The following is a 20,657-nucleotide window of genomic DNA, read 5'->3' on the forward strand; positions in this document are numbered from 1 at the left end:
TGACAGGGACTAGAAAGAGAGAGCATATTTCTCCTGTTTTGGCTTCCTTCATTGGCTTCCTGTTAAATCCAGAATTGAATTCAAAATCCTGCTCCTCACATACAAGGTCTTAAATAATCAGGCCCCATCTTATCTTAATGACCTTGTAGTACCATATCACCCCATTAGAGCACTTCGCTCTCGCTCTGCAGGCTTACTTGTTGTTCCTAGAGTATTTAAAAGTAGAATGGGAGGCAGAGCCTTCAGTTTTCAGGCCCCTCTTCTGTGGAACCAGCTTCCAGTTTGGATTCGGGAGACAGACACTATCTCTACTTTTAAGATTAGGCTTAAAACTTTCCTTTTTGCTAAAGCATTTAGTTAGGGCTGGACCAGGTGACCCTGAATCCTCCCTTAGTTATGCTGCAATAGACGAGGCTGCCGGGATTCCCATGATGCATTGAGTTTTTCCTTCCAGTCACCTTTCTCACTCACTATGTGTTAATAGACCTCTCTGCATCGAATCATATCTGTTATTAATCTCTGTCTCTCTTCCACAGCATGTCTTTATCCTGTTTTTCTTCTTTCACCCCAACCGGTCGCAGCAGATGGCCGCCCCCCTGAGCCTGGTTCTGCCGGAGGTTTCTTCCTGTTAAAGGGAGTTTTTCCTTCCCACTGTCGCCAAAGTGCTTGCTCATAGGGGGTCATATGATTGTTGGGTTTTTCTCTGTATTTATTATTGTGCTATCTACTGTACAATATAAAGCGCCTTGAGGCGACTTTTGTTGTGATTTGGCGCTATATAAATAAAATTGAATTGAATTGAATTGAATATATGCAGAAGAGCATCTCTAATTGCACAACACATCACGTCTTGAAGCAGATGGGCTACAGCAGCAGAAGACCGCACAGGGTGCCACTCATGTCAGCTAAGAACAGGAAACTGAGGCTAAACTTTGCACATTCTCACCAGAATAGGACGACAACAGACTGGAAAAATATTGCCTGGGCTGATGTGTCTCAATTTCTGCTACAACATTTGGGTAGTAGAGTCAGAATATGACATAAACAAGACGAAGCATGGATTAATCCCACCTCGTATCACTTATTCAGGGTGCTGGTGGAGGTGTAATGATGCGAGGGGTATTTTCTTGGCACATTTTGGGCTCCCTAGATCTTACCAGAGTCTCACTGCTGATCACATCCATTCCTTTAGGAGTGGATGTGATCACAGTGTACCCATCTCCTGATGGCTGCTTCCAGCAGAACAATGCACCATGTCAGAAAGCTGAAATGATCTAACACTGGTTTCTTGACCATGACAGTGAGCTCACTGCATTCAAATGGCCTCCACAGGTAATCCAATAGACGACCTCTGGGATGTGGTGGAACAGGGCATTCACATCATGGATGTGCTGCCAACAAATCTGCAGCATTGTGTGATGCTATCATGCCAAAGTGGAGCAAATTTCCAGCATCTTGTTGAATCTATGCCATGAAGAATTTTGCAGCTCTGAATACAAAAGAGGCAATTTTTATCTAAGTGGCCAGTGAGTGTATTTTACCATCTTTCTTATCTAAAACTTTAGCTCTTATTTTATGCTTTAATTAATGCAAAAGGTAATCAACTTTCACTTAATAAAGGCAGACACGTAAACAGCTTCACTGGCACAACACTTGAAGGAGTCTGAGCAGCTCAGATAAAAAACGCTGTCACAAAAAGAAAAGGGACTGCAATTTAATAACAAAAAGATCAACCATAAATCAGAAAAATAAATTGTTCTAAATCAATATAGCAATGACCTTCAAGTAAAGAAAAACGTGTGAAAAGACTAAATGTCAAACAGATGCAAAGCTAAAACTAAAAGCTAAAAACGAAAGAAGAAGGGTGAAAATTATACATCAGAGACTGCTGAGAAAGGTCAAGTCTTGAAATGTCTAGAGTGACAAAGCAGCTCGGCTCTGACAGCTGTACACAGGAGGGAGCAGTCAGGTGACGATGGGGGAGTGGGCGAAGCGGGGTGGTTGGGCAAGAAGGGTCAAAGAAAAGTTAATGAGCAAACTTTAGATGATTCGTATTAAATTTACCCCGAGAGACGAACAATAAGTATAAGTTTTAATGCACAACTTTTAAATATGAATCTTAATTCTTGGATGTAATATCCATGAAATGACACCCAGCACGCTGACTAGTTGAAAAATGATGCATATGAGATAAAATTAATCAAATAACACTGGTGCACCCCAGTGGAGTGCATAATTAATTTTTCAGTTTAAACAGTGAAATCATCTCATTTTGAAAGTATAAAATCCAGCGTATTTGCCTGGATGCAGACACTGACTGTTCTGTGTGATATCCAGCTACAAGCATGTAATATGGGATTGGAACAATGATGTAATGACGCGACGCTTTTTTTCTCCTTCTTCTTCTTATCATAGGGTAATAGTTGGGTTTTCTTTTTTGACTGTGCTACTGGAATACAGGGTGAAAAACGAATGTCTGATTCACAGAAAGGAGGAACTGGAAAGAAAGACTGATGTATTGTGTGAAGCAGTGGAAAAGCTTGCCTTATTTTCCTATTCTGTCTAATCCATCAGTTTAGTGTTATACTTCCACAAGGTGAGATATAACAAAAACATCAAATTACTCCCAGTGTGATCTTTTCATTTGGACAACCTGCGTCTTCAGTGTCCCTTTAATAACTACTGTATGAATGCTTGATGATTTTTCTGGGATGTTGAAAGCTTGTAAAAGTGGGTGCACGATTTGTGCTGTTCCAGTTATAATGTTCTGTTTATGGTGTGAAACCTGACATCTAATACAGCTTTTTTAAGAGTCTTGTCATGGTTTGCAGACCCAAAGAGGACAAACATCTAAGATTTCCTAATCTTGATTTTAATACCGTCTGATAATAATCTTTGTGTGTGTAATAGGCTCAAATATCTTGGACATCTTATTACAGATCAAATGGCAGGTAATGATATTGCACAAGCAAAACCCCCACTTATCAAATTTAAGACTTTAATAAACCACAATTATCAGCTGTGGAGACAATCACATTTTAAAGCCTTTTTATTTATTTATTTATTTATTGTGCTTATTTTACTTGGTCTTTGTTTTGTGTGTGTGTGTGTATGTGTGTGTGCGTGTGCGTGTGTTTCTACTTTGTCTTCTTTGTATTATATACACTCGCTAGTCACTTTATTAGGTACATATTACCAGTACCTACCTATTTGAATTCTTCATGACACAGATTAAACAGGGTGTGAATCTGTGATATGACGCTCTGGTTCCAGCACTTCCCAAAGGTGCTCTATTAGATTGAGATGGTGATTGTGGAGGCCATTTGAGTACAGTGAACTTACTGTAATGTTCAAGAAACCATTTTGAGATGATGTGAGCTTTGTGACTTTGCGGGTCAACATGCTGGAAGCAGCCATCAGAAGATGGGTTCACTGTAGTCATGAAGGGATGGAGATGCTCAGCAATCATACTCAGGTAGCTGCGTGCTTAAACAATGCTCAGATGTTAGTAAGGGGGCGTGGCAAAGAAATGTCTCCACACCATTACACCACCAGCAGCAGCATGAACCAATGATATAAGGCTGGAAGGACCAATGCTTGCAAGCTGTTTACGCCAGATTCGGACTCTATCATCTGGAAATTGCAGCAGAAATCAGAACTCATCAGAGCAGACCACATTTTCCAATCTTCTATTGAACCCATGTGAACTGTACTCTCTGTTGTCTGTTCTTAGGTGTGGCACCTGGTGTAGACTTCTGCTGCTGAAGCTCATACGCTTCAAAGTTTGTGTATTTAGAGATTTAGACCTGCTTTTCTGCTCTCCTATCAGCTTCTCCATAAACCCTACTGATGGTTGCGTGGTAAAATTCTAGCAGATCAGACAAGTCACCTACAAAAGTTTCATGTTCAAAAACTTGAACATCACACTTAAATCATCTTAAATTATCCGCCTCTCCCATTCTAATGCTCACTTTGAACTTCCGCAGGTCTTGGCCGGTATACATTGAGTTGCTGCTGTATAACTGGCGGGTTAGATATTTATAAAATCCAAAGCCAATTACAGACCTACAGAAGACATATAAAGTTAAATGCGTATGTAAAATGAGAGCCTTCCGGGTCGGGAAACACTGAATGTTTTCATTCTCGCTGACTTCTGAAAAGCTTTAAATAAACTGTATGAGTGACACGAGCTTTCCCACATCCGTGTCCCTCTGGCAGTCACTCGCCATCATCCAATCCAGCTCGCTGGACCTTTAAAATTCTTGCAACGCAATTACGTCCCGCGCTACGTTTCTTATCGTTTCAGCACCCTATTGGACCAGCCCTTTGAGCCTATAGCCAATCAGAGGACAGGAACCAGGAGGGCACTGATTGCAAATACGGAAATACAGTGAGAGCATCCGCGTCGTTATATTTACCTTTAATGTCAGGCAGTTTAAGAGTTTGTGATTAAAAGGAGACTGTGCACAAAGCAAGTATTTTTTCTCCCGCTCTATGGATTTGTTGTCGCTTCTGTCATGGGCCTGCATCGTGTTCACAGTCGGGATGTTCTCGACTGGACTGTAAGTTTAAATGATCGTTAATGGCATGCAACTATGTTTTATCTTACTTCCTGCTCTAACTTTGTAAGGATGGGAGAAAGTACGAAGAAAGCAAGATCACACTGAGACAGGATGGAGATTTTCTGAACTGCTTGCACTTGCTAGCATCACAACTTTATAGTGAAGGAATGCGAGAAAGTACTAACACTAAACATGGAGTTATTGGTTTAAATTGCTATTAGCATCTCCAGCCTATTCTTTTTATTCTTTCTGTGTGTGTGTGTGTGTGTGTGTGTGTGTGTGTGTGTGTGTGTGTGTGTGTGTGTGTGTGTGCGCGCGTGTTTCTAGGACCGACCTGAAAAAGATGCGAGAATCCAAAAGTACAGACAATATCCAGTTTCTCCCTTTCCTCACCACGTGCCTCAAGTGAGTGTCTCTTTCTGTTTTTGCATCATTCACTGTGATGCATCATCACTAATGTTCCTGTTGTTTCCATAGTAACCTTGGTTGGATGTATTATGGGATTCTGAAGAGAGATCAGACGATTATCCTGGTCAACATCATTGGTGCTCTTCTCCAGCTGCTTTACATCATCATGTACTTCCGCTACACAAAGCAGAAGGTCAGCATAGTCAGACCTGTCATAAAGCACTCTCCTTAGTTGCAGCTGGATCTTTAATTTATCTGTCTCTGTATTTGTTGGTTTCAGAGGTTAGTGTCCTCCCAGACCCTCGCAGCAGGGGTTATACTGATCTGCGGTTGGCTCTACTTCACCATGTTTCTTACTGATGGAGACATTCGTCTCAGCCAGCTGGGACTCACCTGCAGCGTGGTCACCGTCAGCATGTACCTGTCACCGCTCACCGACCTGGTACAATTCACAGGCACCGCAGACAAACACAACATGCATGCAGCGTGTAGAACCTCACCTGTATTTGTTTTCTCTCACTGAACTGAATAATATTTCAGAACATAATCTGGAAATCAGTTACATTTGGATCATAGTACCAAAAAACTCGTCTTAATGAGTTTTATATTGTAAAGGTAAACACTTTTAGTAGTAGAGAGAAAATCCTGCTAACAGCAAGGTGGGAAGGAAGAACTGTCTTTTTAACAGGAAGACATCACACAGCAAACGAGTCGATTTCCACAATGCTGCGAATCGCTTCCTATGTGGATGCAGCTTAAGGGATCCAGCCCTAATTATAATCTTTATCAAAAAGTCATGTTTATTTTTATTTTTTGCACATTTAAAACAACAGCTTTTGGCGAAAGTGCATTACGAATAAAGTAATCAAATTGGATAAAACAGAGTTGATGACAGAGTTAAAAAAGGAAACCCGAATTTAAAAGAAACACATTTAAAAGTACTCAGAACTCATTTTGATTTAAAAGCCAAACAAATTAAGAAAAAAAAAAAAAAAAGGACAGGAAAGTCTAATCTGAAAGGTAAAGAGGGTGTCTGTCTCCTCAACCCAAACTGGGAGCTGGTTCCACAGAAGAGCGTCTTAAAAGCTGAGGGATCTGCCTCCCATTCTACTTTTAAATGCCCCAGGAACCCGGCCAGTTCAGCTCAGTGCATTGAGCAGGCGACCCATACGGCTGAGAGCAGTCAGCCTGGGTTCAAGTCTGACCCGCGGCCGCATGTCTCCCCCCTTCTCGCTGTCCTTTCTTTACTGCATCTATCAAATAAAGCTGAAGAAGGCCAAAAAAAGTATTCTTTTAAAAATGCCCCAGGAACCACAAGTAAGCTAGCAGTCTGTGAGGAAGATATGACGGGGCTTGATCATTTAGGACTTTCACATGAGAAGATGGCATTTTAATTAAACTTTGGATTCAACAGGGAGCCGCTGAAAAACATGTAATATGGGACACCAGTGCTCTATTTTTCATAGTAAGAAAGATTTCTAACAGGTGCTGTGTTCATGAATCTTTTAGAACATCCTGATAATGAGGAATTACAACAGTCAAACCTCAAAGTAATGAATGTGTGGACTAAATTTTCATCATCACTGTGAAACAGAACATTTTTCTTTTTACTTATAGCAATAGTGCAAAGACTAAAGAAAGCAATGTTATTTGTTTAACGCACATGGTGTTTGTTTAATGTGCACGGTTGAAGGCAATGTCCTGGTCAGAAATGACTCTAAGATTCCTCGCAGTGTTACTACAAGCCAAAGTAAAGCCATCCAGAGCTCAGGGTGAAATACAATAACCTCAGCGTTTTTCAAATGAAGTAGAATCAGAAAATCAGTTGCCAAAATATTTATAAAAACTAGTGTACATTATTATCTGATATTATCTGCTAATATGAGGATAATTAACAGCATACCAAACTGATACTATTTTTGTGCAGTTAATGAAGTCCGTTTGCAGTTTGCTGTTTTATTTCCAGTAAATGGTGATGGGCTTGGCTGGTAAATGTTTTTTTTCCTTCTAGTTTTGGTTTTGTTTTCACTTTTGTTTTGTTCTTTCCTTTCCAGTTTAGCCTGTTCTATACCTAGGATACATAATCCTCATATCCATGAATCTAATTTTTCAGGACATAATAAAAACACTAGATTGAGGGGAAATTAATTTTCTCAAAAAGCCATATGAGAAACTGGGACTGCTGTATAGGGCTGCACCAACAAGCTTATAAAGATATACAATTAGTATTGAGTTCAACTTTATGGACCCTTCAAAAACAGTCCCAGTTTCTGTTGGGAAAATTAATTCCCCTCCTCTGCACTATATAAACTCAGCCACTGGGGCGAATGTCATTTTGTAAAGTAATTTCTTTTTTTTAAAATCTCCCCACAAACTCTGAGGTCCTCGAGGAGCCCAGAAATGGGACTGGCTCTGAGTCTTAAAAGATTTACATATGCCAATCTTACACATGCACGGCACCTGTGAACATCTTAGAACTTAACCAAAGGAGGTTCTTGTGATAATGCAAAACCCAGCAGAGTCTGATCAGGCGTTAAACAGTATTTAATCTGCCAGGATCAAAGTCCATGTAACATCTGTTTTCACGGATATGAGAGTCAGTGTCATGTGTTCTGCCTTCTGCACACTCTACCCAGGCAGTACCCTAAATCAAACTGAATATTTACAACAGTGAAGAAGCGTCTCTGTGGAGTCATTATTAACACATTTGGCTAACACGTGGAAGAGCTAAGCCATCAAAGCATCAGTGGGGGCATCAGTAAGACTCGTATCATGATACAGCATAGTAGATTACGATGAACATCTACCTAAAAACTGGTGCCATGTCTCCTGATGATACACCCAAGGGGCAGCATTTAAAAGCTAAAGAAGGTTAGTCCCAGGATCGAGCCATGTGGTGTGCCACAGCTGTTATAATAATCCTCATTCAGAGCAACAACAATATCTCTATCCAAACTACTGAAGAACATTTGCACATAAGTACTATATATATCCTGTACTATATGAGAACATCTCAACAATTGGGTGTTACACTAAAAACAGTCATTTGACAGGTGGTTGGATTCAAAGGGACTTTCCTTCAACCAGAGGCATCAGACAAGTAGATTTTTAATAGCATATATTGTGTGTGCTTTACTGCACACCTCCCCCCCTCAACTAAAAGTTAGTTGATGAAAAGTGTCGCAATCAACAAAGTGTTTGATTGGTCGGTCGCTCACACATGGACAGTGTCAGTTTCATGTCTTGTGCCTGCAGTTAACAGATTAGAAATGTCAGGCAGGAAATCTAAAGGGTTGAGAGGGTAAAGAACAGCCCCATGAAGCAAATACTCCTCTACTACGTGCCAACCTCAAACAGCATAGTATACTATTTGAAACTTGAAGCTCCACTAGTAGCGGACTCCTTGCTGGTTGTTGCCGCTCATTCAGAATCATTATTGCTTTTTCCATTAACAGGCAGCCCACACAGTGCTTGCCCTTGTACAATTCATATTTTAGAGGCTTGTTATTGTGGTCATATTTTTCTATAATGTAGCACAGCATTAACAGTGCTACATTATTTCTTATTCTTTGAACTCAAATTATTTGTGAGTCACTTCAAAACATTTATTTAAAAGATTCTATTAAACCTAACCTTGCAGCGGCAAGTTAAATAATCACTTGAACTAATGGCTGCTACTAGGAAGATTTTTGTTTGGGTAAACCTTTTTGCAATATAGACTTACTGGACAATTTATTAGGTACCCATTGCTAATACCATATCAGTCCTACTTTTTAATTTAGAACTGCCTTAATTTTATTTTTCATGGTATAGATTCAACAGGGTGCTGGAAATACTCCTCTGAGATCTTTCTGCATATTGACATGATAGCATCACACAGTTACTGCAGATTTGTTGGCTCCACATCTGTGATGTACTACTGGTTTGAGATCTGGTGACTGTGGATGACATTGGAGTACAGTGAACTCATTGTCATCTTTAAGAAAGCAATTTGAGATGATTTAAACTTTGTGGCATGGGGTGTTATACTGCTGGAAGCAGCCATGGGCACACTGTGATCATAAAGGGATGGACATGGTCAGCAACAATACTCAGGCAGGCTGTGGCGATTAAATCCTTAATTGATTCCAAGGTGGCCAGAGGGTACCAAGAAAGTCTCCCCCACACCATTATACCCCCACCAGCTTGAACTGTCTACATAAGGTTCGACATGTTTTACGTTTAAAGATATTCTTCTGCGTGCCTTGGTTGTAATGGGTGTTGCCTTCTTATCAGCCCAAATCAGTCTGTCCATTCTCCTCTGACATCAGCAGGCACTCAGAGAAAATATCCAGTGAGCAGGAATTTTCTTTCTTATAGCATTCAAGCCTTAGAGATTGTTGTTTGGGAAAATCCAAGAAGATCAGCAGAGTCTGAAATATTCAGACCACCCTGTCTGGCACCAACAACCATGCCATATTCAAAGTCACTTAAATCACCTTTCTTCCCCACTGTGATGCTCAGTTTGAACTTCAGCAGTCATGTTGATAATGTCTGTGTGCGTAAATGCACTGAGTTGCTACGATATGATTGGTTAGTTAGATGTTTGCGTTAATAAGCATTTATATAGGTGTATCTAATATAGTGGGAGGTGATTGTGTACATGCGTTGCAGTTCATAGTACCCTCACTGTATTCATGATAACACTGATTGTGTTTAGTATCTACAACAGAAACCTCATATCTTCAGTCTCATTTCCTGAACGTGTTCCTCTTTGAACCCACTGCACTGGCAGCAGCTGCTCGCTTTAATTCATCTGCTCACATCATCTCAGTCTGCATGTGCAGCTATGCAGCGAAGGGATAAATCCCCTGTTCTCGCTCTTTCCTTTTGTCACTGTATTTGATCTTCTGGTTCCGTCTTCTATCCTGTTTGTCTCCTTCCCTCCATCTGCCTCACAGCACCGAATGACCCCCAGTCAGCTTCCTGCCTTTCTTTCCCTCATCTGTCTTCCTGTTATTCCCAGTTTCTGTCTTGTGTGTTCCCTGGCCCTTTGGTTCCATTATGTTTTCTGCTTAAAGTTTATATAAAATGATGTAGGCACTGCACAAATTACTTAAAATCCAAAGCTGCCTGCTTAAAGATCATTGTTTTGTTGTTTTGATTACAGGTTGGGAATGTAGAGAAATTTCTAAGCAAAAATTGGATATAAAAAAAAGACTCTAACAAGCAGCCAGATACTTTAAACTAACCCAGAGGACAACTAAATATATTCAGAAAGTAAAACAAACGTATAAATATAAATTTACTGCCTAAGCTCTTAATTTAAAACACTCATAGGTTTCCTTTGCACCGAGTTATCAACACTTTAGTTAAGTTCTCTTTTGGGTTTCAGTACCTTCAAATAAAATGTACAGTATGTCATCTGACCACTTTAGAAGTACCCAGTGTTTATATCACTTCCAAATGGCCCCTTTTAAAAGCAGCATGAAGAGTCTGCCAGTCATAAAGTGGCGCAAGACACAATCGTTAAAATGTGGGCAAAGCAGTGCACACTTACTCCTTCCAGCATTGGAAGTGTGTGACAATGTAGCTGTGGGAACATCTATAGTGAGCACTTCTGAAGAGGCATGCTGGTATGTTGATATTTGAATAGAGTAATTCTCTCTCTCAGGGGTCATCACTGAATGGCACCTTTCATGTAGCAGTTGGTAATTCGATCCCTTGTAAATATTAAAAACTGTAATAATCCAGCTTTAAAGTGTATGTTAATGGCATCCCTCCTCCTCTCTTCCTTTGTAGGTAGAGATTGTGCGTAGTGGTAACGTGCAGTGCTTGTCCTTCCCTCTGACTGTAGCCACCTTCTTCACTTCAACCTCCTGGGTCTTCTACGGCCTTCAGCTGAGCGACTACTATATTGTGGTAAGACATCATGAATACACTCTGGCATACCTGTAAGCTCAGCTGTCAGTGTTGTGTGAGGATTGAAGCGATAACATGTTTTTTTCTTCTTCCTTGTTTTGCTCGTTTTCCAGGTTCCAAACACTCCTGGTATCTTCACTAGCCTCATCAGATTTTATCTATTTTGGAAATTTGCGTCAGTCAATCAAGGTTCGCCTTCCTACAAACCCGTGCACATATGATGTTGACAGTTGAAAAATTCATCTTCACGGATGGACGGTTGGCAACAAAGCTTTAGAGTTACATGTTGGAACGAACTCACCGAGTGACTCGACGTGTAAAGTGTTTTGTTTACTTTTTGGGGGGGAAGAATAATGAGGACTTTTACTCAGCTGAGAGTAAATTTCATGATGTCTTTAATATGATTCAACTGTTACTGTTCTGCAGCTATTTGTTAGACATGTGACCACGTGTCTCTCTCTGTGTCTCCAAGTGCCTTCATTTAGGTAATGTTTGCCATTAAAGATTTATGCGAATTTTTAGAGATTAAAAACTTTATATATATATATATATGTGTCATACAGTGGTTAGCACTGTCGCCTCACAGCAGAGAGGTGCTGGGTTTGGATGCACTGGCAAGCTGGGGCCTTTCTTGTGGAGTTTATCTTTGGGTGCTCTGGCCTGTTTCCTTTCACAGTCCAAAGACGCACTCATTAGTTTAACTGGGGATTTTAAATTGGCGATAGGTGTGAGTGTGAGGGTAACTGGTTGTTGGTTTCTCTATGTTTAGTGGGATTTATACCTCTGATTTAAATCTATTCCATAACGTCATAATCACAAACTCTTCCAAAACCCTGCACCCTAACCAATGTGCACCTCCCTAGAAATGTAATGTAAAATGTAATGCCAATTATTGAAACAACTGGAAGAGAATGAATGAGCTCAAAACTAAAAGTTTACTGCCAACTAGTGTATTGGAGGTGAAATTGCAGACTTATGCGGGCACACTACACAGAAGTACGAATGCTAACAGCAGTGTTAGCCAATTGCTTAGGCTATGCTGTTTTATTTTTTAGACTCTGAAGAAATAAATTAAGCTTTTGCCTTGAGATAGGCTGGCGACCTCTTCAGGGTGTACCTCATCTCTCACATATGACAGACTCCAGCTTCCCTGAAAGCCTGAATGGATATATAACAGCACATGCAGTTTGTTACAGTTAGATTACAAAAAGGAAAAATATTGTAAAGGAAGAAATTTATGTCCATTTTCTGCTGGACAAACAATGTGTTTTATTATTAAATAATGAAAGGTGCCATATCAATAAATTTTTTTACCGTAACTGTCACTGTGTGCTGTTTTTTCTCCTTGCTGAGGCTGTACTTGACCCTTTGAAGAAGAGGAAATTGTGCTTTAGTTTGGAGGTTTTGTTTTGGGTTCAGTAATGAGCTTTCATGCATGTGACGAGGTAAGTGTGTATGATTGGAGTGGCAGTGCAGGAGAGACAAAAGCCTGTTTGATGGTGCAGCAGTGCGAATGAGCTTGTTTGTGTGAGCTTGTTGATTTAGTGAGGGCAGCGGTGGGAAAGGCTATGCCAGAGATTCTCATCCTCAGTGTGTGTGTGTATGTGTGTGTGCGCGTGAGTGCTACTTGGACCGCTCTTCCTGAGCTCAAAGAGCTTGCCCCTGACAGGGAACACACATACACAACAACAAGACAGTATTGTGTTGGAAGCTGAGTGTTATGTAGAGGCAAAGAGAAGACTGGAGGTGGGAGATAAATGAGATATACTTGAAAGAAACGTGGGGGAAATATAAGCAGCAGGTGAAAAAGCAACGAGAAAGGATGTATAAATGAGATGGAGGTAGTAAAGCGTGGGAAAAGAATAAAGGAATTTCACGGATAAATTTAGGTTTGGCTTCTTCTAATAGGTTGTAATTATGTAGCACAGTTCTTTAAGTATTGTTTGCTAGTATTTCATGGAGAGACACAACAAAGACATGTGCACAGAGTGTTTTTACCCCTCCACCAGTGCTCTGATTTCCTTTTTTTAAGTCCAGTTTTGACCTTTATGAATCAATTTGACCTTTGTATCGTATTGTCTGTCGGATCTCTATCTAGGAATTCTGTTTTTCTTGTCTTTGTTGCCCTAATGCAATCGATACACAACTGAAGATAACAGCACACATTCTCAGACAGTCTCTCTAAAACATTCATGGTGCTGTTATTGATTGTACATGCAAAAGGTGACAGAATTAGTTTTGTAGAGAATAAGAAAACAGTTTGAAGGTGAAGTTAATATCCTCCTGATTTTCTCACATCTGTACATTTAGCTAAATGCTCAGTAATGCGAGTGTTGCAGAAATGGCCTGATACATAACGCCCCCTCACTGCTGTGGGACCACTCGCTAAGAAGCTCTTAAATAAATGCTTTATCACGATAAGTAATTTAACCTGTGGTCAGGAACAATTAAGTAAATACAATTTTATTCAAGATGAAAATATTACAGTGCTTTACAATGAAATGCTAAAATTAAAGACAAAAATAAAGTCTGCTTTCATCCTAAGCTTCGTATGCTGCACAGCCAGCAGGTCCTGATCACATGACCTCAGGGACCTGCTTTGAATGCATTGATGTAAAAGTTCACTGATGCTGGTCCATGCTTAGCTCTAGAAGTCAAAACTGAGTCTTGAACCAGGATCTCACAACAGTGTGATTTGAGTATGTAAGACTTAGAAGCCTTGCTGCAGATGAATGAAACTTTAAGACAAATGAACAATGACTTACAATAATCCAGACATGATGAAATAAATCATGAACAACAATCTCCGATTCAGAGCATGACACAATGTAACTCAACTTGGCAACATTTTTCAAGGGATTTTAAGTGAAAGAGTGAACCAGAGATCTAACATGGGCATGTTACTCCAAAGTTCCTGATAGATTTGGCAAAAGCGGCAAGGAGACCTAGAGTACACATTACTGTACACATTACAGTATTCATTACCTTAGGCACAAATCTCTTTAGGGGACAAAAACAGACTTATTTGTTTTTATTAATATTAAAAGAGCATAATAATCTATTCAAGATTTGTAACTTAGAAACATCTTAGGGCTTTAAAGAAACACCTAACAGTGTGTCACCAACATAGTCTCTACATTTTGATTTTCACTCACTGGGCCCATGTTTTATTTTAGGTTTGACAGCGTTTTAGTAGATAAAGGTGAATAACTTGGACATGAATTGAGCTGCGGGGGCGCATGTAAACAAGAACGAACAGCTTGTAGAACTGGTGGAACATAGATAAGTTCGGAGGCGTGGTCCGGCTCCTGAAATTTTGATACTTTATCTCCAGTTATTTCACACCTTGGCTCATGTGATTAGAGGATCACCAGGGGGTCCTTTGTCCCTCTTTGGGGGGATACTCCCACTGGGTTTAAATCTGGGACTCTCGGCCATTTGACCTTAGAACTGAAGAAGCTTCTCGGATGAGAGGTGAAACGTCTTCAAGCAACTTAAAGAAGTCCAGACGCTTTTCTTCGCAAACTCCTTTGACTACGATGACCTGGATGACTGAGAACCTTCACAGACCTACTTGTGTGGTTAATTATAAAAACATTATTTTAAAGGAAACCTGTGACGGGATACTGCAGACGAGTGACTCAGAGTTGAACAATAAGTCGCAGTTTTGTGAGTAGAAATTAGTCATGAAGGCTGAAAGGGAAGAAGGGGTATCTTGAGAAACAGTAAATGATGAGTCGTGGAGAAGACAAGGCAATACTGGAAGCTGATCATGCTTCTGTATAAAACGGATAGACATCAATAAGACGGAGAAAACAATGGTTGGAGTCAGACTGGCCAGACACACCCCTAATTAGAAACTGTGGCTGTGTTGTGAAGAGACAACGTGTTAAGTGCGAGGCAGGAAATCAAAACACAGACCTCACGCTGATGAGTACACGTCTTTGGTCGGCAGCCAAGTAGTAAAATGAGCTCTATCTTGTGTACATGAGCGCGTGTGTGTGTTTGTTTGTGTGGTGTAGTAGCGTTGATGAGGAGGGGGTGAGGAGCTGAACAATGAGTACGACTCACAAACAGGATCCCTCTGTTTCCTGTCACAGAGACTGTCTCCTTAAACAACACACACAAGCTGACTCTTGTACTTTTGCCCATGTCCTTTTAAACATAGGCGTATGCACATTGTATATACAGTAACTACAGCATGTTGTGTCTTACACAGACACTCCCACAGCCTCTCCTTCGCAAACACCATGTGTGCATTCAGATGTCTATTTTTGTCATTATGGGCAAATTTTGATCCGTGGGTTTTGTTTCCCCCGTAATTACACACAACAAAGTCTTTGCTAACATGCAGTCGCAGCCAAACAGTGTGCACACTCAGCATATAAACACACACACACACACAAGGCATACACACAGCACACTGGGAGGTAGTCAGCAGCTTGTGCACTTTCTGCCATCAGTAAAAGCACACCTGTCCCAGCTGCTGTTTTGAAGGGAATAAGAGGGAAAAAGGAATGTGCTTCTCTCAGTTTTCCTGTCAGCCCCTCACCCTTCCCAGCCATCTCTGTTATCCTCCTCCCTTTACTTGTTTATCCAATTATTCTCATGGTCAGCTACTGTTCTTCCTTTTCTTCTCAATGCTGGCATCTTTTTGTCTGTCCTCATCTTCATTGTGTGTTTTCCTCTGTCTTTTCCCTCATTGTTTTTCTTACTCACATCTTTGCATTCTTTTGCAGTTTCCCTCCTGCTTTGCATTACACGGCTCGAAATTGTCTCTGTGGCCCCATGCTCAGATCATCTGCAGTGAAAGTCAGTTCCACGAATCTGACAGTCAAAGATTTATATAGGTTATATAAGCAGAGCAGAAAGGATAAGACTACAAAGGAAAAAAAATGCTGTTGCATTTTCATGCAACAGATCTCATTGACTGGTAGAAGACAACTATAAAATTCACCCGGTTACCAATTATACTGAAACTGTCAGTTACAGTGTTTTTATTGGTGTGCGTGTATATGCCTGCATTTCCCTTTCTGTGCAGTTGTTGGTATAGGTATTTATGATGAACCATGTGCAGCAAGTGGTTTTCTGTTCCCAGTTTTACCAGCTTCTCCACCTTGACTTTATAATCAGCGTTTTCTCCTCAGAGCCTGGAGGCTGCACAGCTGAAGAACCTAAAATGCACACATTGTAGGTTGCACACAGAGACCACCTTACTTCTTCTCTCTCTTTATCTCACACACACACACACACACACACACATGCACACACAGAGTAACATGCAAAATGTGACTCCTAAGCTCTTTCACTGTTTCCAGCAGCTGCTGAAAGACATTTGCTCTGTACCTTGAAGATTAACAGGGAGAACCTCCGGTGTGTCTTAAGGGTTTGAGTGTAGTTCGGTGTGTTCTGTCTCCCAGATTGTTTTTCTTCCGCCTTCTTCCTCCTCCTCCTCCTCTCCTTCTTGCTTCTACCGCCCTTCAAAATTTGAGCTGGGAGTGAAGTGATATGTGACAGCTAGTCATTAAGCTGTCAGAGGAGAGCCCATGGACCAAAACCCTGTCAGCATGGATGAACATACACATTTCACCTTTGATATAAATCATTTGTCAGGTATCCTCTTGTTTTACTGGCAGAACATATCTGAGACTCCCCAGCTGTGCTTGACAGCAGTGGACCCAACAACAGAGGCATTAGATGTCTTAGGCACACATTTAATTTAAGCCGTTCCACTAAAAGTTAGACAGTGTTTATCTTTGGTGGTTTTATAACTTATTTACGTGTTTTTATTTCTTTGTAAAACATGACTCATACTGTACACCGGATATGAGGAAGCAGGTGAGATTTTCTGAAGAAAAACAAGCCGAGCAGGTGGTATAGGACATTTAATGACTTTTTAAAGAGGTAATGTTTTTTCAAGTCTAAAAATGACACACAGACGTAACTACTTGGAGAACCCGTGGGGCACCGGTCCTGTCTGAGCACGCCGTCCCATTCTGGCATCCATCCAGAGTGCAGACGGATCCCAGATTTGTGTGTCTGCGTGTGGTTTTGGTTCTGTTTTTGAATGGCAGCTGGAAAGTGGGATTGAATTTGATTATGTGCATGTGGAATTCTGTGCAGGGACACGCCAATGTGTCAAACCTACTGTGCCAGTTGTAATGTTGCCATATTTGGTTTAATTTTTCTGTTTTTTGAGGGAAAAAAAAGTTTCAACCAGTTGGAGCTTGCCGAGGTCCTCTGAGGGAGCCGTTTTGCTGGGGAAGAGTGTATGTCTGCGTGTTTGCACGTACGACGTACGCGTCCACTGCGATGCGCAGAGATGCTGAGAAACGGGAGACACAGCTGTTCAGGGGATTTGGAGCCCGTGCTTTCATTAGCAAACATTTTTGTAGCTTCTTGCACTGTATGCACATTTGAAAGTTTTCTGCATTTCATTGCATATGAAACTTATTCTGCATGGCAGCATTTTTAACAGTATTCCCAGTAAACTGTAAACAGAAAATCTCAGGTTTGCATACCAGTTTAAGATTATTACCTGTTATGAAACAACTATATTTAATTAGCTGATACTTTGTTTCATTATTTTTTTTAGTTTGTGACATATCAAATATGTAAAGAAATCAAAATGCCTTTTAACCTTCAAGTGGCCAAGTCTGATCACTTTATGGTGACCCCTGTCATACACGTGTTGAGATATTTTTAAATCTAAAAATGTTTCCTACCATAAATTTACTTCTCCGAAAACTCTCCGCAGGGCTTTTTTTTTTTTTTTTTTTTTTTTTTTTTTAAATTTTAGCAGGAACTGTAAAGGTGTGGCAAAGACAGCGGAAAGTTGTGTGGTGTCATTTATGACCCGGAAATATCTGAACTGTGTTTATTTTTATTGTGAACACTGTAGGCTTGGATTTCTTTGTAATTTACTGGTAATTTTTCCATAATTAGGCACTGATGTTGACGGTTATATTTTCAGATATTTCAGTGTTTAGACTGTTATAGATTTACACACAAGATATTTGTCTATATTTTGTTCTGATCAGGATCACGAGATGGGCAAATTATGATGAAACCCTGCACAATTATAATGACAAAAAATATCATGGAGTCACTAGTTCATCTATATCTTTAGTGTCAAAATGACACTAGTTCACTGTAATACATAATTCACTCAAGCCTACTGTGAGTTTTATTACATTTTGTCTATTATTGTCTATAGTTTTGCTGACAGCAAATCTAAATACATATAAGTACGAAACATATGTCATTAAAAAAATATGGAAACCTGTGATTAGTTACATTGAAACGTTTTAAAATGTCCTTTATAGATACAGCAAACAGTCTAGTATGATACACAAACAAAAGTTCATAAGAATTTTAGTCACTAACAATCGCTGGGCTCAGCTGAGGGTTAGAATTCCTTGTCATCAGTTAAGATCTCTTCTAAAAAAATTCCAGGTTTTTCAGGTATAGGTGCATACTGCAGATGAGGATGTTGTTATCAGCATGATTCATGATTACGTAATGATTCCCCTGAAGTCACAAATCACAACAAATTTCTTTTGAGACACAGTTACGTGTTTACGTGCAGATACAGCCTCGAGTTTTGAGATGCAGAGTTTTCTCTGGTAAACACGTTTACGCTACACTCAGCCGTAGCTAAGAAATGGTGAAGCCACAGGGCAAACAGAGGCCTGCGGAGAGAAAAAAAACACCAGGAAACAAAAAGCAAGAACATGTCTGTATAACGCTTCACTGGAAAACAGTGTGGTGTCAATGTAGATTTTTAGATTTGTGCCCTGTGGGAGGTTTTCTTTCTTTTTCTGTTATGTCCAAAAAGAAGAAAAAGAAAGGGATAGATATGAGCAAGATTAATATTCTTCCAGGTCTAACACCATGAATACCATGAAGACTGGTTCAGGTGAACCAAACAGAAGCTGAATGCTCCCATTACCTAACATTATCTGACATGTCATCACAGATTTGTGACCAGACAGCTCGGTGTTGACACCGTGTGCACCTGTTGTGAACTTCTTTTTTTTTTTTCAAACAAAAGAGAGGACACTTGGACAATGCAGAAGCAATGTTGCCCCCTAATGCTGAATATTTCATACTGCAAGCTTCTGAAGTGAAAGAGCTTCAGCTATGATTGCATGATTGGTTTGATTGCAACAGCTCCCTGCTGATGTCAAATGACAAGGACAAATTCAGAGAAATTTTGAGATTGCATAATATGTATCTAAGTCATCTACCTTTCTGGAAAATATCTTTCTTTGATGACTACGCTGTTAAAAAACAACCCACTCACCTTTTCCCGTCTAGTGTTAACATGCTATAAAGCACGTGTTGAAATCTTTCTGCTGCTTTCAGTGTCAGATTTCCAAAGGTGTGTCTTGGCTGATTATATTTAAACCCTGTGGCACAAAACATCCACTTTATCCATTTAAGCAGCTCTGGCACACTTGCCCTTACATGCAATCGGGCATCACACACTGAGAGGCGGTTTTTCCATGACATGCAAACAAATAGGGTTTGTTTTGATAAGCCCTCTGAGACTACTGTTCTGCTGTTTGCAGTCAGTCAAAGTGTGTCGACTTTTATTGTGGGCAGCAATTTAACCACTAGCTGTGTTTATGTTAATGTTGGGTATTGTATGAAGACATGTCAGTTGATGATGAAATGCTTTAATTTAAGTGAGTTCATTTTGGGGGGGGGGGGGGGTTCAAATTTAAAAGACCGAATGACAAAATGTTAAGAAGCACTAAAGAAATTGTCGTGGATATCTACTTATAATTTCTCCAGTACAGAGAAATCTTTGAGTTCACATGTTCTGGTGCTCGAGGGCAGGGAAAAGAAATTCTTTTAAAGATTTTCTTTGGACATTGGCTGCTTTTCCACTTATTTGCAGTCCAGCCTGTGTACCTGAACACTGTCAGATGAATTTGTTTGTTTGTTTGATCATAAGTTATAGAACTTATGTCTACACACAGCAGACAATATAGAAAGTACCGATTTTAAATTACGTCTTTGCTACGTAGCTAGTTGCAAAAACACTTCAGTTGTTCCCATTTCTTTAGCTGAATTTCTCTTAAGAAAAAAAAGCCAAAGATTCAGTTTTATGCAGGCATAAAATAGTATTTTTGTACCAACAGGGTTAAGTGCGAAGAGATATTAGCTGAAAACCGTAAATATTTTGTATGCAGTGTGTCTTTGGACAATTTGGATAAGTATAGAACAAATGAAGAAGTGGAAGGCCTAAAAACCATCTACGTTAGATGAAAAGTAGTCGTGAGAAATGCATCTGATCCTTTACTATTCATTGAAGTCTCATCAGGAATGGTTTCAGTGGAAGGGAGGCTGTTAAGAAGCAATTCATAAGGATGGGAAGGAAAGGCTGAGGTATGCTGCATTACACAAGAACTGAAACAGGTCTGATGGAGTCATGAATCCAAATATGAAATCTTTGGTTCCAGTTGATGTCAGTATGCACGGATGAGGTCAGGGGAGCGGTACAACAGTGAGCGTATACGGTAATCTGTAAAACAAAGTGGAGGCCGTGTCATGGTTTTGGCTCCATTTCAGCCAGTGGCTGTTAGAATTGCACAATCTCTGTTTTTACTGTATTTTTTTTTCCCATGTACATTTGCAAATGTTTCAATAGACTGTTGCACTCATTTCCCATTTTTCAAGAAAAATAAAAAGAAATGAGGGATACCTGAAGACTTTTTCACAGTACTATACTTGTTTTAGGAATTTTTCGGCACAAAGTGACTCCACATCATAGTTGCC

At 40.1% G+C, this 20,657-nt stretch overlaps 1 protein-coding gene across 1 annotated transcript; it reads left to right on the plus strand.

Moving 5' to 3' along the window:
- The first annotated feature begins 4,356 nt into the window (after positions 1-4,356).
- slc50a1 (solute carrier family 50 member 1) lies at positions 4,357-12,190 on the plus strand. Its single transcript, XM_031734140.2, has 6 exons — positions 4,357-4,562; positions 4,890-4,967; positions 5,040-5,163; positions 5,251-5,412; positions 10,752-10,871; positions 10,985-12,190. Exons 1-6 carry the CDS (start codon positions 4,495-4,497, stop codon positions 11,090-11,092), a joined length of 660 nt encoding a protein of 219 aa, XP_031590000.1. The 5' UTR covers positions 4,357-4,494; the 3' UTR covers positions 11,093-12,190.
- The last annotated feature ends 8,467 nt before the right edge of the window (positions 12,191-20,657 follow it).

This window comes from Oreochromis aureus, linkage group 11 (genome assembly GCF_013358895.1).
Source record: "Oreochromis aureus strain Israel breed Guangdong linkage group 11, ZZ_aureus, whole genome shotgun sequence".
In the NCBI taxonomy this organism is placed as follows: Eukaryota; Metazoa; Chordata; class Actinopteri; order Cichliformes; family Cichlidae; genus Oreochromis; species Oreochromis aureus.

Bases quoted from the DNA above. Each gene is read 5' to 3' on its own strand.
- slc50a1 (XM_031734140.2), top strand. From the start codon at position 4,495: ATGGATTTGTTGTCGCTTCTGTCATGGGCCTGCATCGTGTTCACAGTC. The intron at 4,968-5,039 runs GTGAGTGTCTCT...TTGTTTCCATAG, and splicing joins TTCCTCACCACGTGCCTCAA to TAACCTTGGTTGGATGTATT. The intron at 5,164-5,250 runs GTCAGCATAGTC...TGTTGGTTTCAG, and splicing joins TCCGCTACACAAAGCAGAAG to AGGTTAGTGTCCTCCCAGAC.